Source organism: Herpailurus yagouaroundi, unplaced genomic scaffold (assembly GCF_014898765.1).
Source record: "Herpailurus yagouaroundi ecotype Mexico unplaced genomic scaffold, PumYag 203, whole genome shotgun sequence".
Taxonomy (NCBI): Eukaryota; Metazoa; Chordata; class Mammalia; order Carnivora; family Felidae; genus Herpailurus; species Herpailurus yagouaroundi.
This window is the reverse complement of record NW_024412434.1, coordinates 22,147,155-22,168,499: the sequence shown is the minus strand read 5'-3', so window position 1 is coordinate 22,168,499 and position 21,345 is coordinate 22,147,155. Positions and strand designations below refer to the sequence as shown.

General features: G+C 43.8%; 1 protein-coding gene across 7 annotated transcripts in view; it reads left to right on the top strand.

Annotated features, from left to right (window-relative positions):
• The first annotated feature begins 3,336 nt into the window (after positions 1–3,336).
• The window catches only part of MCM10 (minichromosome maintenance 10 replication initiation factor), a 116,486-nt gene continuing 98,477 nt past the window's right edge, over positions 3,337–21,345 (top strand). For 6 of the 7 annotated variants that reach the window (XM_040451403.1, XM_040451404.1, XM_040451406.1 and 3 more), the window contains exons 1-9: positions 3,337–3,386; positions 5,142–5,227; positions 8,831–9,172; positions 10,240–10,344; positions 10,831–10,968; positions 14,110–14,281; positions 15,901–16,066; positions 18,074–18,241; positions 19,667–19,783. In XM_040451403.1, coding sequence (XP_040307337.1) covers positions 5,221–5,227; positions 8,831–9,172; positions 10,240–10,344; positions 10,831–10,968; positions 14,110–14,281; positions 15,901–16,066; positions 18,074–18,241; positions 19,667–19,783 — 1,215 coding nt within the window. In that variant the 5' untranslated portion in view covers positions 3,337–3,386; positions 5,142–5,220. The remainder of the gene's footprint in view (positions 3,387–5,141; positions 5,228–8,830; positions 9,173–10,239; positions 10,345–10,830; positions 10,969–14,109; positions 14,282–15,900; positions 16,067–18,073; positions 18,242–19,666; positions 19,784–21,345) is intronic. The other variant, XM_040451401.1, reaches the window with a different exon arrangement.

Here is a 21,345-nt window from a genome sequence, read left to right as displayed (position 1 = left end):
AGGCCAAGATGATGATGTAATTGGGAGCAGTAAGGGAAATGGATTGGAGGTGAGTGAGATCAGATAGGGACTAGTTAGAAGTAAAAAACAGGTGACCAGGGGTCAGGGAGGGTCACAGAAGTGAAGATGGAGAAGAGGGGGTGGACTCAGGAGATGTGAGAGATGATCTGGAAGACGGGGTGAGTGGACACAGAGAATGGGCACCTCCGGCAGGGGTGATGAGGGAGGTACTTAGCCATAGGGCCCAATGGCATTCTGGGGGAGGAGGCTGGAGCCCGCTAACTTCTCCCTCTGCTTTTCCCTTTCTTGTTTTGTGATATGTTTTAGAGGCTCACCCATGATTCTGGTGCCCTCTAAAGTTTTAGAACCACTGCTATAGAAAGACACAGTGGCCACATGAGACCAGACACGGAACGGTGGGTCCCACCCTCAGGGTTTCTGATTCAGTAGGTCTGGCGCGGAGGGTGAACATGTGATTTCTCACAGGTTCCCCGGTGCTGCTGAAGCTGCTGCTCCGGGGACCAGATTTTGAGAGCCCCTGCTGTATCACATTGATATTTGCCATTTCCCTTCTTAAAACTCCTCCCTTGGCATCCTGTGCCATCTTTTTCTTACAGGCCCACCCCTTACACTGGGGCGAGAATACAGAGATCCTGTGTGTGAAGTTTTAAAGTTTAGAGATCAAGCTACCAGTCTCCTCAGAGTTTCCCGCAGAAACATGGCATCTTGAGAAGTGGGCCCAGCCCTGGAAACCCTGCTTCTTCTCCCATGTAGACTCCGTTCTGTGCGGCACCTGGGCGCCACCTCTCTCCAAGTGTGCGGACATCCCTGCCTGCTATTCAAGCCCCTCTACCTGCCCAACCACCACCAAAGAGCTACCCCGTAGACAGAGGGATCCGCCCTCAAAGGACAACCTGGGGAAGAGGCCACGCGGGGCCTCAAAGCCGCCTCAGTGCAATCCCAGGGTCCCAGGACCTAGAGCTTTGGCTACCAGGAGTTGCCCAGGATTTGGGTGAGCCTCACCCTGTGGGGAGGGACACAGCCAGAGGAGGACCGGCACAGGGACACGAGAAGGTCGGGCCCAGACTTAGGGCCAAGAGTGACACTGCTTTCCTGACCACACTCCAGCTGCACCTGCCCACCTTCTCTCATTGGCTCAGAAGTCTGTGCCCCCAGGGCGCTGGCCTTCTACACCGGAGGTTCTTTATCTGAAGGGGTGCCGTTGGGAAGACATGTGAATCCCCTCAGAAGGTATACAAAATCTCGAATGTACGAGTGTCCATTCTTCTTGGGGGAAGAAAGAAACCATTTGCATTCTGTTCTCAAAGGGGTCGGTGATCACGCTTTGCCAGAAGGGTAAGAGCCTGCGGTACAGACCTCTCCTTTGAATCCCAGATCTGCAGATGAAGCTTTTCTAAATCAGCGTCCTTCATACCTCATTCTGAAAGTGAAAACCAAGTCTGGCTTCTCCCCTAAACCTCTTCAGTGCTGCCCGTGTTCTCTACTTCAGTGCATTGCCTCAGAAAAACACCCTGAACTCCTTTCTGTGTCTTCTGCCTCCCTCCCTTCCACCAGTGGTTCCAGAATCTACTCTAATTCTTTCTCTTTTAAAAAAAATTTTTTGTAGCGTTTATTTATTTTTGAGACAGAGAGAGACAGAGCATGAACAGGGGAGGGGCAGAGAGAGAGGGAGACACAGAATCTGGAACGGGCTCCAGGCTCCGAGCTGTCCGCCCAGAGCCCGACGCGGGGCTCGAACTCACGGACCGCGAGATCACGACCTGAGCCGAAGTCGGACGCTTAACCCACTGAGCCACCCAGGCACCCATCTAATTCTTTCTCAAAATCCCCGCTGTGCTAATTCCAGTAATAGTTTCTTGATCCCTCGTTGGACGAAAATTTGAGGGCTTAGACCAGTATTGTTTTCTACTTCTTGGCACGGCTTTGGGTGCAAAGTGGACCTGGAAAGTCAAGTTGAAGAAAAGAACTTTGGAAAACAAATCAGAATTGGTCCAGGAATGGCCGTGTCATGGCTAATAAGTCTATGACGAACCTTTGCAATTAGATGTAGTGATGCATTTAAAAGTTCCTTTTGTCAGTTTGATTACAATGGTGCTAACATTACTGTGAATTTTTCAACACTAGCAGCTCTCAAAAGTGGTTATTATTTCCATTCCTGGGTCAATATAATAAATAAGCTCAGATAATAAGGAGCATTAATACTTCATTAGGACACACCCAAAAAATCAATGTAGATGGCATCTGGGCTGTTTATTTTCATCATCCTAAAGCTGATTTTAGTTTTTATGAAAACGAAGGCAAACACAATGGATAGAGAAATACCATCTTAGATGAAATAATTGGCGCGGGGTGGGGGGTGGGAATGCAGGGCCTGAATAGTGCCTGTGAGAGAGGGGAAAAGACTTAAAATGGTCATTTGCTCCATCAAAAACTCTTCTGCTTTGAATTCTTTTAAATTATGTATAAGCTAAATAGAATTGTGCATTTAGAAAGGGCAGTTCTCAGAATTATGTACAAACACCATTTTTAGAATGTAAATCCCCCCCCCCCAAATCTGAATTTTACTAAAAAATGTTCTGTGAAAAATACGAACTCCTAACAAGTTAGTCCGATACAAGTTACAATTCTCCAATTCTCTGGATCACGAAATCCTCTGGAAAATGTCGTTTCCACTGCCTCAAAGAATGTCCCCTAGACTTTAGGTCTCATTTCACAGATGGTGAAGCAGAAGCCCAAAGGGAGAAGTTAGTTCCCCAAGGCCAGGCAGAGTTCAAAGCGAACCAGAGTTTTGATTTTGAGTCCAGTCATCTCAGTGGAACACAAGGGGTTGTTAAATAATCATCCAGCACGTTCAGTCAGACTTCTCTAGGATCAGTCCTATCACAGGACATTTGTGAGGGCAGGAGAAACGTTTGCAATGTGCTTCCGGTTTAAGCGTCTCTGTGCAGGCCTCTCGGCCTCAAGCGTTACCTTCCGCCTGGCTTTGTAGAAAGGAGTGGATGTCAGTCCGGGAGAGTGTCTGGAATTCAGTTCCGACCTCCTGTAAAAACACCCTCCAGGAACACTTAAACTTCCAAGCGCTGGGAGGCACCACAACACCACTTTATCTAAAGGAGAGCAGGACGTCACCGACCGGAAGTCTTCTTGCCCCCAACAAAGAGGGCGCCCGGTCACGTGAGCCAATCAGATCGCTCTATGCAAGATGGGCCTTTTACCATCTCTGCCAGATAGTCGTCGCCAAGAAAGCTGACGTAGCCAATCAGCGCGGCCCTAAGTCGGCGTGCGTCTGGCGTCAGACGGGGGGGTGGAGCCAAGTTGGAATTTTGGCGGGTCTGGCTGTAGGTCTGGAAGGGGTGCCGAGTAGGGTAAGCAGCTGGGGTCTGGGTGTGTGGGTGGTCACCCGGGGGTGAGGTAGGGGGCCCGCCACGCGGGTCTGCGGGAGAGTTTGGAGAGCTCCGAGGCCGAGAAGCTCGGAGCCCGAGGCGATTAGGTGAGGGAGAACTGGAATCGGGCGAGCGCGGTGTCCGCCCGGCCGGGTGGGCTCTGGGTGCAGAGCGACCGAAAGGTAGGGGCGCCTTAAAGGCACCAAGGAGGTACCAGGCGTCGGGCCATCCTCTCTGCTTAAGGGACCAGGTTTGGGTTCTTTCTCAAGTAACCTTTTAAAATACATGCCGTGGGGACTTTTATTTTTTTCATTTTTTGTTTTCAATTCGTGATTTGCTTGAAGTTACTGAGTGTGTGCCATGTGCAGGCCTCCAAACACACATTACTTATCCCCCCGTGAAGCTTAGAGTCTAAAGAGAATAACAGATAACACGCACACCACAGTGGAAAGTGCAGTGAAGTCACGAAAAGGATGAGGTTTGGGCGGGCGCCGCGGAGCCGGTCAGATAGGGTGGTCTGGACGGCTCGGAACACTCCATGCTCAAGGGGAAACTGAAGAGTGAGAAGGAGCTAGGGGAGCACTTTCCAAAGAGCGTGAGGCCTGAGAGCACTCTCTCTGTTCAAGAAGTTGTAGGCAGGCTAGTCTGAGTAGAAGTAGGCAAGAGAGAGAGTATCCACTTAACTCACAGTCTTTTGAATTTTGTTCTGATGGTAATGAAAAATTGTTAAAGAATTTTAGTTAAGAGAATACTACCATCTGGCTTATATTCCTCAGAAATTACTAAGGAAAGAAAAGACTACTGTGGCTGCTGTATGGAAATGAGATTACAGAGACACAGAGACCGATACAGGAAGCTCATGGTTCAGACAAAAGATTGAGCACTGTTTTGGAGATAGAACCGATAGTTGTTGGGAGGTCCTGGTTGTGAGGGTGAGGTAGAGTATGAAGGGGGGGGGGGGAGTGGGAAGGGCGGTTGGTTATAGAGGTGAGTGAGACCGTTTGCTACCCTTCAACAAGCTTACAATCCAGCAGATTTCCCAGGAGACAACACAGTGGGGAGCACACAATAGGTCCATGGAAGTATTTGTCGAATAAATAAAAAGAAAGCATCATAATTAATACTTGACCTTGCACTTCCCAAAGCCAGCTATAGAAGCTTATATTCATTGAATAAGAGCCTAGACAAAATCTGTTGAGCTTTTTTCTTGCAGTCACTAAAATCATTTAAAGGAAAAAAAGGAAAGTGCACACAATAACATGAATCTACCCTAATTAGCTCTGCCGCCTCTGCGTTTTGCTAAGTGGTATTGAATTGAAATCCTGATGTGACGAAGGTTGCAACTAAGTAGAGCCACACACTAGATTGCTGTGGATAAGGGAGCCATCAAATGTGTCACAGTAAATAACATGGGATAATAGCCCTAATATTTAGGCCATTCTCAATAATACTTGTTCACAGTCAGTCTCATCCATGTGCTCTAGTACCCAGCAAACTGCTCCAGAGCTCAACTGAGTTTCTACACCATAGTTTGAAGACAAGATAAAAGGGGTGGGGGGGGGGGTAGAAATAGTCAGATTTTGGACGAACCCTCAGCCTCAACCCTGTAGAATTTGTGAGATCCCTGATTCTTTATATATGGGATGTGAGAAAGCGAGAACAATCAAGGGTGACTTTTCTAATGTTGATTTCATAGCCGAACAATCAAGGGTGACTTTTCTAATGTTGATTTCATAGCGAGATTCGACATTCCTGCCATCTCCTGGGCACTGGATTCTCCTTTGAAGTTCTCTATCACAACTGTTCTCTTGACAGCATGGATGGTAAGTTCTGACAGCTGTCTCAAATTATGTGTGTTTCATGGAAAACCACCCTTTTGTCCATGGACTTGTTATTTATCCTACTTGCGGAATAGTGAAAATGGCTACCTCACCCTCAAGTATTGTCTGAGTGGTTCACAAAAGATCTCACTTCAATCGGAGAATGTTATTTGTTTTTTAATGTTTATTTTTGAGAGAGAGAGAGAACAGAGGACAGATTGTGAGCAGGAGAGGAGCAAGGAGAGAGGGAGACACAGAATCCAAAGCAAGCTCCAGGCTCTGAGCTGTAGCACAGAGGCCGATGTGGGGCTTGAACTCGTGAACAATGATATCATGACCTGAGCCAAAGTCGGACACTCAACCGAATGAGCCACCCAGGTGCCCTATGAGCAGCCATATTTTTTACACCAGGAGACAGATGTTTAGTAATTTGTCCCAGGTGAAACTGCCACAGTAGGGATTTGAACCCAGGTAGCCTGACTTCAGAGTTCACAGTTAATGTTGAAGTCGCTTCAGTGTAGCTGTGAGTTAAATTCTTGAAGTCCTTTCTCATTTTGTTTATTTTGCAGAGGTGTATGCACAATATTTACCTAATAAAAAGAGGCTACTCTGATTAACAGAGCTTAGCCTGGGAGTAGCTTAGCAGTGATTGTGCTGGCTGTAAAGAGATGCTGACAAATAAAATGCATTATTTTTCTGGTTACATAATGAGCTCATTATCTGAAACTAGATTTTGGTGTGTTTTTTTTTGTTTGTTTGTTTTAAATTTTTTTTTAACGTTTATTTATTTTTGAGACAGAGAGAGACAGCATGAACGGGGGAGGGTCAGAGAGAGGGAGACACAGAATCCGAAACAGGCTCCAGGCTCCGAGCTGTCAGCACAGAGCCCGATGCGGGGCTCGAACTCACGGACTGCGAGATCGTGACCTGAGCCGAAGTCGGCTGCTCAACCAACTGAGCCACCCAGGCGCCCCTAGATTTTGGTTTTAAATCCAAGTTTATTACTCTCTTCCTTTTTCAAAAAAGTAGAACCAAATATTATTGAAATTCTTCACACTGTGATAACACGTGACATTGATTATACCTTTGGTATAATAATAGCGTCCTTTTTCCTGAAATCATCAAATTACCTTCAGGGCGGTTAATATAATATAAAGTATAATTATTTGCTATGAGATAGTTATGAAAATAAGTGGTGAATGGGTATGTGTCCTCTAAGAAACCGTTGTATCTAATAAACATTCATTTGGTTGGCACAGTGCTAACAGTTTGGTCCAGTGTGGACGAAATCTGGTCTAGAGAAACACGGTTGCACAACATTCCTGCTTCCATTCTAGTACAGAGAGCAAGATAAGAACAAATAAGTAGGAAGATAATCAGGTAGTTGGTTGGTATGATGGAAGACACTAGAAAGAATTCATATGCTGATGGGAATGCTCCAGAAGACAGGGAATCATGGGTGATGTGGGGAGGAGAGCTGATGATTATAGGCTGACATCCTTGGGGGGTTGAGAGGAAGAGGGTTCAGTGTATAAATGAAGCAGGGAGGTTGGGTCAGCATAACATGAAGACAGGATTATTGGTGGTGACTGAGTTGAACCGGTCTGGGAGGCATCACAGATTAGCTCTGGGCAACATTTATCATCAACTATGAGTGGTGTGAACCAAAGCCTCTTCCTGAAGTGTGCTCTCTTCAGCAGCTAAGAACAGGAGAGAGGAAGGCCTCTTGGCTCCCTTGAGGGAATGTGGCAGTCTCACCCAGAGCACAGGGAGCCAGGTCACCTCTTCTTGCTGTGCCCTCCAGTTTTGCAGTGATTATTGAGCAAGAAATTCCAGCAGATCATTATCTAACTTTTAGCCTTAGACCCTTTCATCAGATTCTAGCCCATGAGTTTGTGCGTTGGCTCTTTTCCATCTGGTAAGAGAGTGTAGAGCAGTGCAAAGAATATTGGGTTGCTGGCCTAGAGATCTCCATCCTAAGCCAGGCTCCTGTGCTGACCTGTGTTGCCATATGGTCCTGAACAGACCCTTGATGTCTCTGGACTTTAACTCTTGTCTTTCAGGTGAAGGGGGGCACAGTGCATGAAATATCCTTTATGTCTTAAAATGGCTCAGACTTTATAAAGGATTAATACCCAAACGGGGAAAAAATGGGCACCAAAAGAAAAAGAAAGGAGAAAGAAAGAAAGAAGAAATCCCTAAGGGCCAATAAATGTAAACAATTCTTTACCTCATGATATTTCTCTGGAAATGCAAATCAGAACACTGAGATGCCTTTTAAAATCCTCCATCAGACTAGCAAAAAAACTTAAAGTGACATCAGATATTGGTGAGGTGTTAGGGAGAAGTGGCACTGGCATAGTGCTAGTGAGTAATCACTTTGGGAGCGGGTTTGGCCGCATCTGGGCAAGTCGGAAAATGTGCACCCAGCAGCCCAACAATTCCACTCGTGCTAGGTATTCCTGGGAAACTGTCACACGTATGCAAGACATCGTCATGGTTGCTGCATAGTTTGTGGTGGGAAAGAATTGGAAAAGAATTACCATATAGCCATTGAAAGAAACTAGAACTGTATGTTTTGATTCAGGTCGGTCTTAACATGCAATGTTGAATTAAACCAGGATACAGAGGAATACCTACAGTGTGCAACAATTTATGAAAGTATTTTATTTTTTACTGTCTGTTCATTTTTGAGAGAGAGACAGAGACAGAGCATGAGTGAGGGAGGGACAGAGAGAGGGAAACATAGAACTCAAGCAAGCTCCAGGCTCTGAGCTGTCAGCACAGAGCCTGATACCAGGTTCGAACTCACAGACTGTGAGATCATGACCTGAGCTGAAGTAAGACACTTAACCAACTGAGCCACCCAGGTGTCCCGAAAATATTATAAATCAACCAAATACTCTGTATGGATTATGAATACTTAACGTATTTATGTTAAAATTTTGAAAAATGGACTAGACTGATATACCAAAATTAGGATACTTCTTGCGGTAGGGTGTGGAGGCAGTGGTTAGGAATTGTGATAAGATTTGGCATGATAAAAAAATTCACATATGCATATAAAAAAAACCATATACACATTGAAAAAAAGATTTGGCATGATAAACTATAAACTTTTTTTTTTAAGTTTACTTATCTAACGTAAAGGCAAGAAGCAAACATAAATGACTCATTCTGGTTGATGAAATATAAGTACTTTTTATATGGTTGTTTGTACCTTTTCTACATTTGAAATTTTTTTATCCCTCAATTAAAGCCTAAATGCATGTTTAGTGTATTTTTGAGTTTATTCCCTTATGGGTTGGATTTCATAGAAGTTGGTATGCAGCTAGTTATCTCACTAGCTGAAGTAGCACAGGGAGAAAGATCAGCCCAGTGAACGGCCCGGTGTGGTCACTATGCAGGTGTTGGCCCCTTTCTCCTTCACCCAGTGCCCTATCAGCACTTGGGAAGAGGAAAGGTGGACAGAAGATCAACAATTCACCAGGCAAAATGGTGAGCCATTTTAACTGCCTTATTAATGTTGAGTGTTTTAATTAACTGCTTGTCATTAGCAGTTTTTCTCAGGTAGGTTTACTTTCTGTCCTTTGTCTTTTTCCCCAGGGGAGGAAGATGATTTGTCTCTGTTGACTGCATTGCTGGAGGAGAATGAGTTAGCCCTGGACTGTAATTCAGAAGAGAGTCACTGCTTGACCCAGGAAGATCGTGAACCTGATGCATTTGATGAGCTCTTTGATGCAGATGATGACGGTGAATCTTACTCAGAGGAGCCTGCTGATGGAGAAGTGGGAGAGACTGAGGACCGAAAGGAAAATCTGGCCACTCTCTTTGGAGATATGGGGGACTTAACAGATGAAGAAGAAGTTCCCACACCACAGTCAACTAAAAACAGTGTCCCCACTGCTCCTGCTCCAAGTCAAGGGAAAAGTAATCAAGAGTTGCAAGGTGCCCTAACTACTTGCTTTTCTAATCTCTTCATGGTAAACTAGATGGAACCTGACAGTTTTCATCAAAATAGCTGCTGAGAGCGGCGCCTGGGTGGCGCAGTCGGTTAAGCGTCCGACTTCAGCCAGGTCACGATCTCGCGGTCCGTGAGTTCGAGCCCCGCGTCAGGCTCTGGGCGGATGGCTCGGAGCCTGGAGCCTGTTTCCGATTCTGTGTCTCCCTCTCTCTCTGCCCCTCCCCCGTTCATGTTCTGTCTCTCTCTGTCCCAAAAAATAAATTAAAAAAAACGTTGAAAAAAAAATTAAAAAAAAAAAAATAGCTGCTGAGTCAAGAGTGGAGATACATGACTTGGCAAAAAAAAAAAAAAAAAAGAAAGAAAGAAAGAAATCGTGGGAGTTAGTAGAGGAGACATTCACAGCCAGCATTTCAGCATGCAGAGGCCAGCTGTAATTTAGTCCCTCCCAGAATGGCTCTAACGTCTTTCGTGCCTGTTACAGAAAAATCTTACCCAGAGACTCATATGCATGGGGAGCCAGGGACAAGATGGCAGGCTTCTCCACATTATTTTTGGGCAGGAGACCATTTCTGAACAGAAGCTTTGTGGAGTGCCCTTTTCTTATTTGTGGCATTGTCTCATATATTCTTATATATATTGTCTCTTATAATATATTTTATTATAAATTATAATAAAATTCAGTGGTTTGCTGTTTCTTCTAATGCAAGAACCAGCATTTATTATATTATGGTATTCAGTTTATGAAATACTAATCACTTTTCTTGATTCCTAAAAACTTGTTAACTGGGGATATGTATCTGTGATATTTGTCAGTAGAACAAATTCACGACTAGCTTAGGTATTAGAGACTTGATTACTGAAAATACAAAGTTTATTTCTCTAAGGGACCTCTTAGTGCAAAAGTTAATGGTGAGTTCTCAGTATGTGATTATATTGTGGCTCTTGGCATTTCAGGGTGAGGGAGTAGACACCAAAAGTAATTCCAGCATTTTTGCCATGTATGATATTTCTTCTGCTCTGGGTCTTAAGTCAATATACTTTTCTTTCCTAGATGAATTAAAGAAGTTGCAAGAGCAGATGAAATCCTTACAAGAACAGCTAAAAATAGCAACAATTACACAGCCTGCAAGTCCAGCCCTTCTGCATAAATCTCCTGGTAATCAGACTGTAATTCTAGGAAAAACGTGCATCTCTGTTAGTGAGAAATTATAGGGGCACCTGGGTGGCTCAGTGGGTAAAGCATGCACCTCTTGATTTCAGCTCAGGTCATGATCTTATGGGCTGTGAGTTTAAGCCCTGCATCAAGTTCTGCACTGACAGCGCTGAGCCTGCTTGGGATTCATATTTTCTCTCTCTCTCCCTCTCTCTCTCTCTCTCTCCCTCCCCCTCCCTCTCCCTCCCTCTCCCTCCCTCTCCCTCCCCCTCCCTCTCTCCCTCTTTCTCCCCCTTTCTCCCCCCCTCCTTGCCCCTCCCCTGCTCGTGCTCGCACACATGCATACTTTCTCTCTTTTTCTCAAAAATAAATATTTAAAAAAGAGAAAGAAAAATTATAGCATTACTTCTGCATTCAGCTGCTGGTAAAATAGCCTTTGAGTTCCTTTCTAAATTTTCTTTGTTAATTTCTTTCCTTTTAATAACATAGCTAAGTCCCCACGTCCCCCTCTAAAGGAGAAGAAAGTTCAGAGAATTCAGGAGTCAACGTGCTTCGCTGCAGAGCTTGATGTCCCTGCTCTACCGAAAACCAAGCGGGTGGCTCGGACTCCGAAGGTTTCACCTGCAGGTACAGTACTCAAGGCCTGCCTGGTTTTTCGCTACTCTGGCTCTATTTAACGTTTATTTATTTTTGAGACAGAGAGAGACAAAGCATGAACAGGGGAGGGTCAGGAAGAGGGAGACACAGAATCTGAAATAGGCCCCAGGCTCTGAGCTGTCAGCACGGAGCCCGACACGGGGCTCGAACTCACGGACCGCAAGATCATGACCTGAGCCGAAGTCGGCTGCTTAACCGACTGAGCCACCCAGGCGCCCCAGTCTGGCTCTGTTTAAAATTCAGTTCAGCACTGTCATACCTGCAGGGGACAGCTGGGGGTCTGTCTTAACTGCCCATTGAGAAAAGTAAGTTTGTTTGGGAGTGAGAGCCATATGCTCTATTTTGTAATCTTCCTCTGCATCTTAAAGTGCCCAGAAAGCCCTCAGGTGCAGAGTAGGTATTTACTAAAACAACGAATTAAATGTTTTTGAAGCTCTACAGTCCTGTAGTTGAATTGTAGCAAGTATAACCACTGGATTGAGTTCTTGTGCAATCCAGAGATTGAGTCTTCAGGCTTGTGAGTTCAAGGCACAGATTCCTTTTAATGGCCAGGTTTTATTTGAAGTGAGGTTGTATTAAAGCAGAGGGTCCATTCTTTAGAAAAGACTTCTTCGCCAGGAGTAGAGATGTATATTCAAACACCGTTCTAGTTCAGCCCACATATAAGCATGTAGAATTAAACTGAAAAATATTCATAAGCACTATGTATTGATTTTATTGCACTGCCTCAGTTTGCACATGGTAATAATTCTTTGGAAGATCTCGGGCCTCCTGGGTGGCTCAGGCAGTTAAGCGTCCAGCTTCAGCTCAGGTCATGATCTCACGGTTTGTGAGTTCGAGCCTCACATCAGGCTCTCTGCTGTCAGCGCAGAGCCCACTTTAGATCCTCTGTCTCCCTCTCTCTGCCCCTCCCCTGCTCACATGTGCGCTCTCTGTCTCTCTTAAAAATAAACATTAGGGGTGCCTGGGTGGCTCAGTCTGTTGGGCATCCAACTTCGGCTCAGGTCATAATCTCACGGCTTGTGAGTTCAAGCCCTGCGTTGGGCTCTGTGCTGACAGCCCAGAGCCTGGAACCTGCTTCAGATTCTGTGCCTCCCTGTCTCTGTGTCCCTCCCCTGCTTGCACTCTGTCTCTCTCTCAGAAATAAAGATTAAAGAAAAAAAGTTAAAAAAAAAATAAACATTATGGGGCGCCTGGGTGGCGCAGTCGGTTAAGCATCCGACTTCAGCCAGGTCACGATCTTGCGGTCCGTGAGTTCGAGCCCCGCGTCAGGCTCTGGGCTGATGGCTCAGAGCCTGGAGCCTGTTTCCGATTCTGTGTCTCCCTCTCTCTCTGCCCCTCCCCCGTTCATGCTCTGTCTCTCTCTGTCCCAAAAATAAATAAACATTGAAAAAAAAAAAATTAAAAATAAATAAATAAATAAATAAACATTAAAAAATATTTAATTAGAGAAAGACAAATATCACATGACTTTACTCATATGAGGAATTTAAGATACAAAACAGATGAACATAAGGGAAGGACAATAAAAATAATATAAAAACAGGGAGGGGAACAAAACATAAGGGACTCTCAAGTATAGAGAACAAACAGAGGGTTACTAGATGGGTTTTAGGAGGGGGGATGGGCTAAATGGGTAAGGGGCACTAAGGAATCTACTCCTGAAATCATTGTTGCACTATATGTGAACTAACATGGATGTAAATTAAAAAATAAAATAAAATTCAAAGAAGTATATTTAAATATTAAAAAAAATAATTCTTTGGAAGATCTAACACAGAATGGTCTGGATAACATAGCTCAGAGTAAGCAGCATGCTATTCACCACGTATGTTCAAAAAGGCCCTTTAGAACAGCAGTGGCATATGACTCTATAGTAGGGAATAGCAGCCCTGCATGTTCATATTTATTTAACAAAAATTATGTATTCCTTGTATCCGCTTATGAATGGCATCCATCCCTTTAGGATCTTTAACATTACTATGTCATTAGGCGGTGTCCAAAGTTCAGTTTTGAGGGCGTGGGGCATGGGCATGCTTTCTAGAGACTCTCAAGTTCTTGGGTTGCCCTGCTTCCTAGCTTGGGAGCGCTGATCCAAAGTCTTGTTTGAGGGTAAACAACACAGTCTTATTTAAGAGAGAGTGAAATTGTATTAAGGGAAAATATCCAAGTTTTCTGACCTTCAGGAACATTATCAAATGCTTCTAAAATAAGAATAGTAACCACATCAGGGATGTTTAATGCAAGCAAGTCAGTAGAATACCCTGGTCCCCCTAGATCCGCCTGCCCCACCCTGTAAATAAAATGAAATGGAACCAAATGGAATGAGATGAAACCAGAAACAAAAGGGAGTTAACTTCACATTTTCTTCAGGTAGAAAGTTGATCTGTACACAAATCACTAATCATTGATCCCTGAAGGAGGGCTCTCACTCCCTTATGCAATCTACCACAGTGCTATGTGTATAGGGAATGCTCAATGTCATTGCACAAAGGAACTCTGTTTCAGAGCTGCACTGTACTATAGCCACCACTAGCCACGTGTGATTATTTACATTTATATTAGTTTAAGTAAAATTAGACATTCATTTCTTTAGAAGCACTAATCAATTTTAAGTACTTATGGCCACATGTGGCTTGTGGCCACCATACCAGACAGCATGGGTATAAAACATTTCCATGGTCCCAGGAAGTTCTTTCAGACTGCACTGCAGAGATTTGGAGGGTAGTACAGCAATGGTCTTGTGGGCTTCCTTTGTTCTCTCAAAATTTGGTTATTGCATATTGATTTAAAAAGAATTCTAGGGGCGCCTGGGTGGCGCAGTCGGTTAAGCGTCCGACTTCAGCCAGGTCACGATCTCGCGGTCTGTGAGTTCGAGCCCCGCGTCAGGCTCTGGGCTGATGGCTCAGAGCCTGGAGCCTGTTTCCGATTCTGTGCCTCCCTCTCTCTCTGCCCCTCCCCCGTTCATGCTCTGTCTCTCTCTGTCCCAAAAAATAAATAAACGTTGAAAAAAAAAATTTAATAAAAAAAATAAAAAGAATTCTATAAAAACAAATTTTGTAGGGGTTGGTGTGATTTTCCTTTCACTTAATTTTTATGTTAATTTTTTAGAGCCCAAAAGTTCGTCTTCAGGGACGACAAGTACACTTTCCCAACCACTCCGAACTACTCCTGGAAACAAACCTAGTGGGTTGACCAGAGATCACAGCGCAGGGACCCCCAGGAGTTCTGGAGAACCGCAGACCGTGATCTCTGTGGAAGCCTTCTCGGGCCTGAGACTCAGGTCAGTAACTGTAAAGGCCTCTCACTCTGTTCTCCTGCCCCACTAGATGCCTTGTCCTCCTTCCCGAGGACTGAGCCTTCTACAAACAATGTATTTGTACAGCAGATCCACTTAACAACAACAGCTCTTGAACTTGGCAAAACTTGGCAGTAAAAGTAACCATAACGTACAGTACAATTGGCATGTGAAATGTTTAAAGAAGATTTTTTATGTTTACATGGTGAGTAAAAGATAATGCATCTGTAAAAAGGAAATGGGCAAATAAATAATAGTGTACGTAATCAGAAACAGTGATAGAGACTATTTTTAAATACATAAAGGTGTTCACAGTTTAACCGGGATCGTAGTATCTTGTAATTAATGTTAAGAAAAATACCTGCGCTCTTTTTCTTTCTAATAACTTTCAAGGCACGTTTATGTCCTTCGCTTCGGTTGTGTGGGGAGATTAAGATTCTCTGTTAAAATAGGAATAAATCCCAGGATCAGTTCAGTTCAGAGCCTGGACTTTTAAGTCTTCTGTGCCCCCCATCACTAGTCCATTGCAGCTCCACAAACACTTCTGTCGAAGCCCAGGGCAGGGCAATAATCCTTACGCTGAGACCAGATTGCTTTTAGTACAGTCCATCTGAGTAGCTAGGTGCTATCCTAGAACACCTAACCCTTGTCAATCTAAACTAAAACTGCTAAGATCTTAAATTACACGTTACTGAGCGGTGGCGGGGAGGCAGGTAGGTGCCACCACACCATAGATGTGTATTTAAAGACTCCATACTCTCCAAAATCGGAAGAAAGTACTCAGTGTTTTAATGACACCTGGGACATGTGGCATGGAATACAGTAAAAGCTGTGGTTCTCACTGAGGGCGCTGCAAGGTTTTTTCCAAGGTATACGTCCCCCTACCAAGATGATCCTGTCCACTGCAACAAGTTCTTGGTTGAAATCCCCCACAGATGAAGATGTTGCGAGTGTGAGTGCACTGTGCTCGTAAATTGAAGTGGGTAGACAAAGTCAGAACTACTCAGCCAGAGCTCCTGAGTGGCCTGCAGATTTAGGGGATCACACAGTTGTTGGAGTCTCATTAGGAATAAGAATATATTAATCGAAGCCTTGGTTTATTGTTCTCTGAAAATGTTGATGAAATTTAAATATCTTATTTTGTAATCTCAATTTATGATTTTGTATTAAACTCAGAGATCACTTTTAAAAGAATATTATAACATACATTATAATGTATAAGAAAAAGAGTGTATGATCTTTCTTGTTTTCTATATAAGCTCCACTTCTCTATCGAAGGAAGCACAAACCTAGCTTTAAGAATTATCTTATTTTTATTTATCTGCCATAAAAATCTTTGCCTTGGGGGCGCCTGGCTGGCTCAGTTGGAAGAGCAAGTGACTCTCGATTTTGGGGTCGTGAGGTGGAGCCCTGTGTCACACATGGTGCCTACTTAAAAAAACAAACCATCTTTGCTTTGCCCATACTACATAACTAAACCTCCCTGAGAGCCGAGACTTCAGAGAAGATCTCTGTCCATAACATCTCTTCTTACCAAACTGCTACAATGCCAGGGAATCTCTTATTAGAATAATAATCTAATAATTTCTGGTGTCTTGACCCAGGCGGCCTCGAGTGTCCTCCACAGAGATGAACAAGAAAATGATTGGCCGAAAACTGATCCGACTTTCTCAGCTCAAGGAAAAGATGGCAAGTGAGAAGCTGGAAGAAATAGACTGGGTGACTTTTGGGGTTATATTGAAGAAAATCACTCCACAGAGTTGTAATAGTGTAAGCATCTTACTGATTTCGTAGCTGCTCAATCACAAACTAACAGTGGGGACTCATGTTCTTGATTTTCCTAGCCCAAGCCCATCAGTATTTCATTTTGAAATAGCTGCTCATAAGCTGCCTCACCTTTGTTGGATTGCTGTCTGAGAGGGGTGTATGTGGAGAATGCCCTACTTATAGAAGATCTGGTTGTAGAGGGTCCTTGGGCTTTTCATTGTATTGTTTTTGCTGCATCTCACTTGTCATTGTTTTTGTGGTACATATGGGTTGCCCCAGTGACGGTGTCCTCCTGCTTATAGAGGAGAGGCTGAGCACAGATTCTCTGGACAGCCTGACTGGAAGTAAGAGGGCAACTGCAGAAATTCTGAAATTGCCGTCCTTGTGAGCACAGTGAATATTACAAGAAATCTAACAAGTTCTAAAATCACAGTAATCACAGTTGACTGAGGTGTAACAAGAAGATTATCTTGTGGCATGGCGAGTCACAAGATCTGGGTTCTAAGCCTCATTCTCCCTTTAACTATGTGAACTTAGGTTTACCTTTGATCTTTGAGGACTTCCGTGTGCTTATTTTTTAAAGGAAGGAACTGGCTTTTGATTCTATCAGAATTCTCTTCCACCTCTCAAAATACTATGATCATGGTCATTACTGATTTCTTTCTCTTAATTGAGATCTTGGACAACCTTGGATTTTTCTACAAGGCCTGGCCTCCTGAACAACGAGTTGACTTTCAGATTAGTGAGTCCTTCTCTAGCCCTATTACTGTCGAGTTGAACGTGAACACGTCTGGTTCATTTGATTAGGTTCTGAATTGTGTCATAAGTGGCTATGATGACATTGAAAGGCATTGTACAAATCCATGGGAAAATAGAACACTCAAATCCAGTCAGTGGCTCACCATAACCTATAACCACACCCACTCTGGGTTGCCTCTGTGAAATAGCTGGATTGTGTATTGAAATTATTTTGTTTTAAAAAAAAAATCTGTGAAAGTGGAAGTTGTTGATACAGTCAGCATTTTGAGTTACATTTCTTCAGATCCATGATAATGCTTTTGAAATTTGACCATTAAACATAGCCAGTTGTCATTAAATGAGGCTTTTGTTTTTCTTCTAAACTAGGCAAAGATTTTAATAGCATAGAGCTGATACTTCTTTATTATAGTTAATAATATCATCAGTGATAAATAGTAGATCCACTAAATTTATATCAGTAAGTTTTTAAATGGTAGTGCCACTACTTGCAGTGGTCCTTTTAACACTGTGTGTGTAGATAGAAAGGCGGTACTATCCCATTGAGTACTTAGACCTGAGGACTAGAGGCTTCACTAACACATGGGCCATTGGCTTGCCTGACTTCACCTTCATTTCTAAAATGAGAACAACAGGGGCACCTGGGTGGCTCAGTCAGTTAAGCATCTGACATCAACTCAGGTCATGATCTCATAGTTCATGAGTTCAAACCCTGTATCAGGCTCTGTGCTGATAGCTCAGATTCTGGAGCCTTCTTCAGATTCTGTGTCTCCCTCTTTCTCTGTACCTCCCCTGCTCATACTCTATCTCTCTCTCTCGAAAATAAACATTTAAAAAAAATGAAAGAGAGGTAATAAATACTAAAGCCTAGAGAGAGGATTCATTTATAATTAGCAGACATTCTCAGGATTATATATTCAGGGTGGATATATTTATATATTTTTCCACAATAGAGCACTTATACATGGAGACAGTATAGCCCGTTGTGCAAAACTTAGTAAAAATAAGGGGCGCCTGGATGGTTCAATCAGTTGAGCTTCCGACTTTGGCTCAGGTCATGATCTCGTGCCCCAGGGGTTTGAGCCCAGCATCGGGCTCTGTGCTGACAGCTCGGAGCCTGATGCCTACTTGGCGGATTCTGTGTCTCCCTCTCTCTGCCCCTCCCCCCACTCGTGTTCTGTCTCAAAAATAAATAGAACATTAAATTTTTTCAAAAAATTTTTTAGTAAAAATAAGAATAAATATTTGTTCCAGGGGAAAACATTTAGTATCTGGCGACTGAATGATCTCCGTGACCTGACGCGGTACGTGTCGTTGTTCTTGTTTGGAGAAGTTCACAAACAACTCTGGAAGACTGAACAGGGTACTGTCATAGGGTTGCTCAACGCGAACCCCATGAAGCCCAGGGATGGTTCTGAGGAGGTAAAAATCTGTTTCCATGGTTTTCTTTCTTTGTTGTTTTGTTTTTGTTTTTTTTTTTTTGGTCTTTGCAGCTTAGCCAAGTTTTATGAGAAACATTTTGTGACTGGTCCACCCCTGCATATTGAGTCATACTTTTATGTTCCCCTCATCTGGTTTTTTGTTCTTTACCCACCAATATTCTGAATTTCTACCTACTCTTAAGTGTTTCATAATTTAAATCTTATCTTTCCAAATTAGTTTCAAGATTCCTGGAGTGTTTTTGAATTATTATGTTCAGATCTCCCTAGATCTCTCCCATAGATTTCAGTGGCTGCATCAAGAAGGCAGGATTTTATAGGGGAGGGGACTTGGCTCCATTCATTAGTACAGCTGTAGCTGCAGCTCAGAATCAGTGAGGTCATCTTCTCAAGCAGCAGGAGAGCAAACCGAGATCTCCTGTGAACAGGAGCAGACCTTCTCTCCACCTGACCGGCAAGAAGCATCATTTTGTTGTTACTACATATTATCTTTAATATAATACCAGAGAGTGAGAGGCAAAGTTACTTCTTTCCTTTCACCAGAGAATGGCAACAAATCTTCATCTGTTGGTTCAGAAGTATTTGGCTGCAAGTAACAAAAACTTCCCTACCATTTCTTTTAATGGTAAACAGTGGGGTTTGTTTTTCTCACATAATAAATAAGCCCGACATAGGCAATGTAGTGACGTCAGTCAGTGTCTGTGAGCCTCTCAGCCTTCTCCTCTTGGTCCCTGGATGGCTTTGAAGTTCTCGCCCTCACATCGCCTTTGAAGGCAGGAAGTGAAGCAGCCCCACTCCGTCTGCTTTTGTCCGGAACTCCTGCCTCAGTCTCTTGTACGGAACGTAGTCACATGACCATCACTAGCTGCAGGGGATGCTGGGAAAATAAACAGGATCCATCATCTAAGGCTGAACGTTGGCTAGCCCATAAGAAACCCGGATTCGGGGCGCCTGGGTGGCGCAGTCGGTTAAGCGTCCGACTTCAGCCAGGTCACGATCTCGCGGTCCGTGGGTTCGAGCCCCGCGTCAGGCTCTGGGCTCTGGAAACAGAGCCTGGAGCCTGTTTCCGATTCTGTGTCTCCCTCTCTCTCTGCCCCTCCCCCGTTCATGCTCTGTCTCTCTCTGTCCCAAAAATAAATAAACGTTGAAAAAAATAAAAAATATTAAAAAAAAAAAAAAGAAACCCGGATTCTGCAGCAAAGATGGTGATAATGGCTACTGCATAGAGAAGTGAACATGTCTTCTCTACCTCCCATGCCTACAGCTGTTTTTTTCGGGTCCTGGCTTCCAATTCTTATAGACTGCTAGCGCCTTGCTAACTCCCGCCAACCAGCCTCTTACTCATTCTTGCTGATGAAAGACCATGCCTTTGTTCACTTTTAAGTCCCACCCTGTGTCTTCTCTGCAGGTGTGTTTGTCTGTTGATCATCCTCAGAAGATCTTAATCATGGGTGAAGCTCTTGACCTGGGAACCTGTAAAGCAAAGAAGAAGAATGGACAGCCGTGTACACAGACTGTTAATTTGGTTGGTTTCAGTTCTGTTGGGGTGGTTTCCGTTAAAGACAGGAGCTAATAGGAGTAGATTGTAGATAGCGTAGCAGTAACGACCAACTTGGAACTGAGTTTCCTACGTAACAGGAAGCACCAAAGTAAGACAATTCAGTGTGTGGCTAATAACTGCCAGTTTAAAAAACTAAGGATGCGGGAAGGATTGAACTGTTAGGAAGGAAAGTGCTGTTTTATTGCCCACTGACTAGGAGGTATGAGGAAGGCGGAATTTTAGTTGCCCTCAATTCTGAGTAGTGCCAGAGATCAAACACTATGGTAAAATACACTAAAAACCGGGGCGCCTGGGTGGCGCAGTCGGTTAAGCGTCCGACTTCAGCCAGGTCACAATCTCGCGGTCCGTGAGTTCGAGCCCCGCGTCGGGCTCTGGGCTGATGGCTCAGAGCCTGGAGCCTGTTTCCGATTCTGTGTCTCCCTCTCTCTCTCTGCCCCTCCCCTGTTCATGCTCTGTCTCTCTCTGTCCCAAAAATAAATAAACGTTGAAAAAAAAAATTTAAAAAAAAAATACACTAAAATCCTTATTTTAGTCTGTTAACTCCAACATTTATTTTCTTAGAGCATTTTTCCCCCAATGTTTGTTTATTTAAAATTTTTTTTAATGTTTATTTATTTTTGAGAGAGAGAAAGAGAGACAGAATCTGAAGCAGGCTCCACGCTCCAAGCTGTCAGCACAGAGCCCGATGTGGGGCCTGAACCCATGAATTGTGAGATGACATGAGCCGAAGTCAGATGCTTGACCAACTGAGCCACCCAGGCACCCCATGTTTGTTTATTTTGAGAAAGAACGTGTGTGCAAGCAGGGGAGAGGGGCAAGAGAGAGAGTCCCAAGCAGGCTCCACGCTCAGCATGGAGCCCAACACGGGCTTGATCTCATGACCGAGGTCATGACCTGAGCTGAAATCAAGAGTTGGATGCCTAACCAACTGAGCCCTCCAGGCACCCTGTATTTTTTTAGAGCTTTTAAAAAAATAGTAATTATGATAACTTGAGATATAATTCACATACCATGCAATTCACCCTTTCAAAGTGGACAGTTGAGTAGTTGTAATACTGAGTTGTGCAACCATCAGCACTATGTGATTTCAGAACATTTGCGGTACTGTTCCCCCTCCCAGAAAAAAAAAAAACCAAACCAAACAATACTAATTAGCAGTCAGTCCCCATTACCCTCTTCCCTCAGTCCCTGGTAAGCACCACTCTACTTTCTCTCTCTGGATTTGCCTCTTCTGGACATTTTACTAATAGAATTCTACAATATGCCTTTTGTGTCTAGCTTCTTTTACTTAGCATCATGTTTCCAGGATTCATTCATGTTATAGCAGGTGTCACTGCCTCATTCTCTTTTTGTGGTTGCATAATACTGCGTCGTGTGGATGTATCAGTTTTGTTTATTCATCATTCAGTGGGGCATGTTAGGAATACTGCAGCTATAAGCATTCATGTAGCAGTTACTGTGCAGATGTATGTTTTCAGTTTCCTTGGGTATATGCCTGGAATTTCTGCGTTGAATGGTAACCCCCG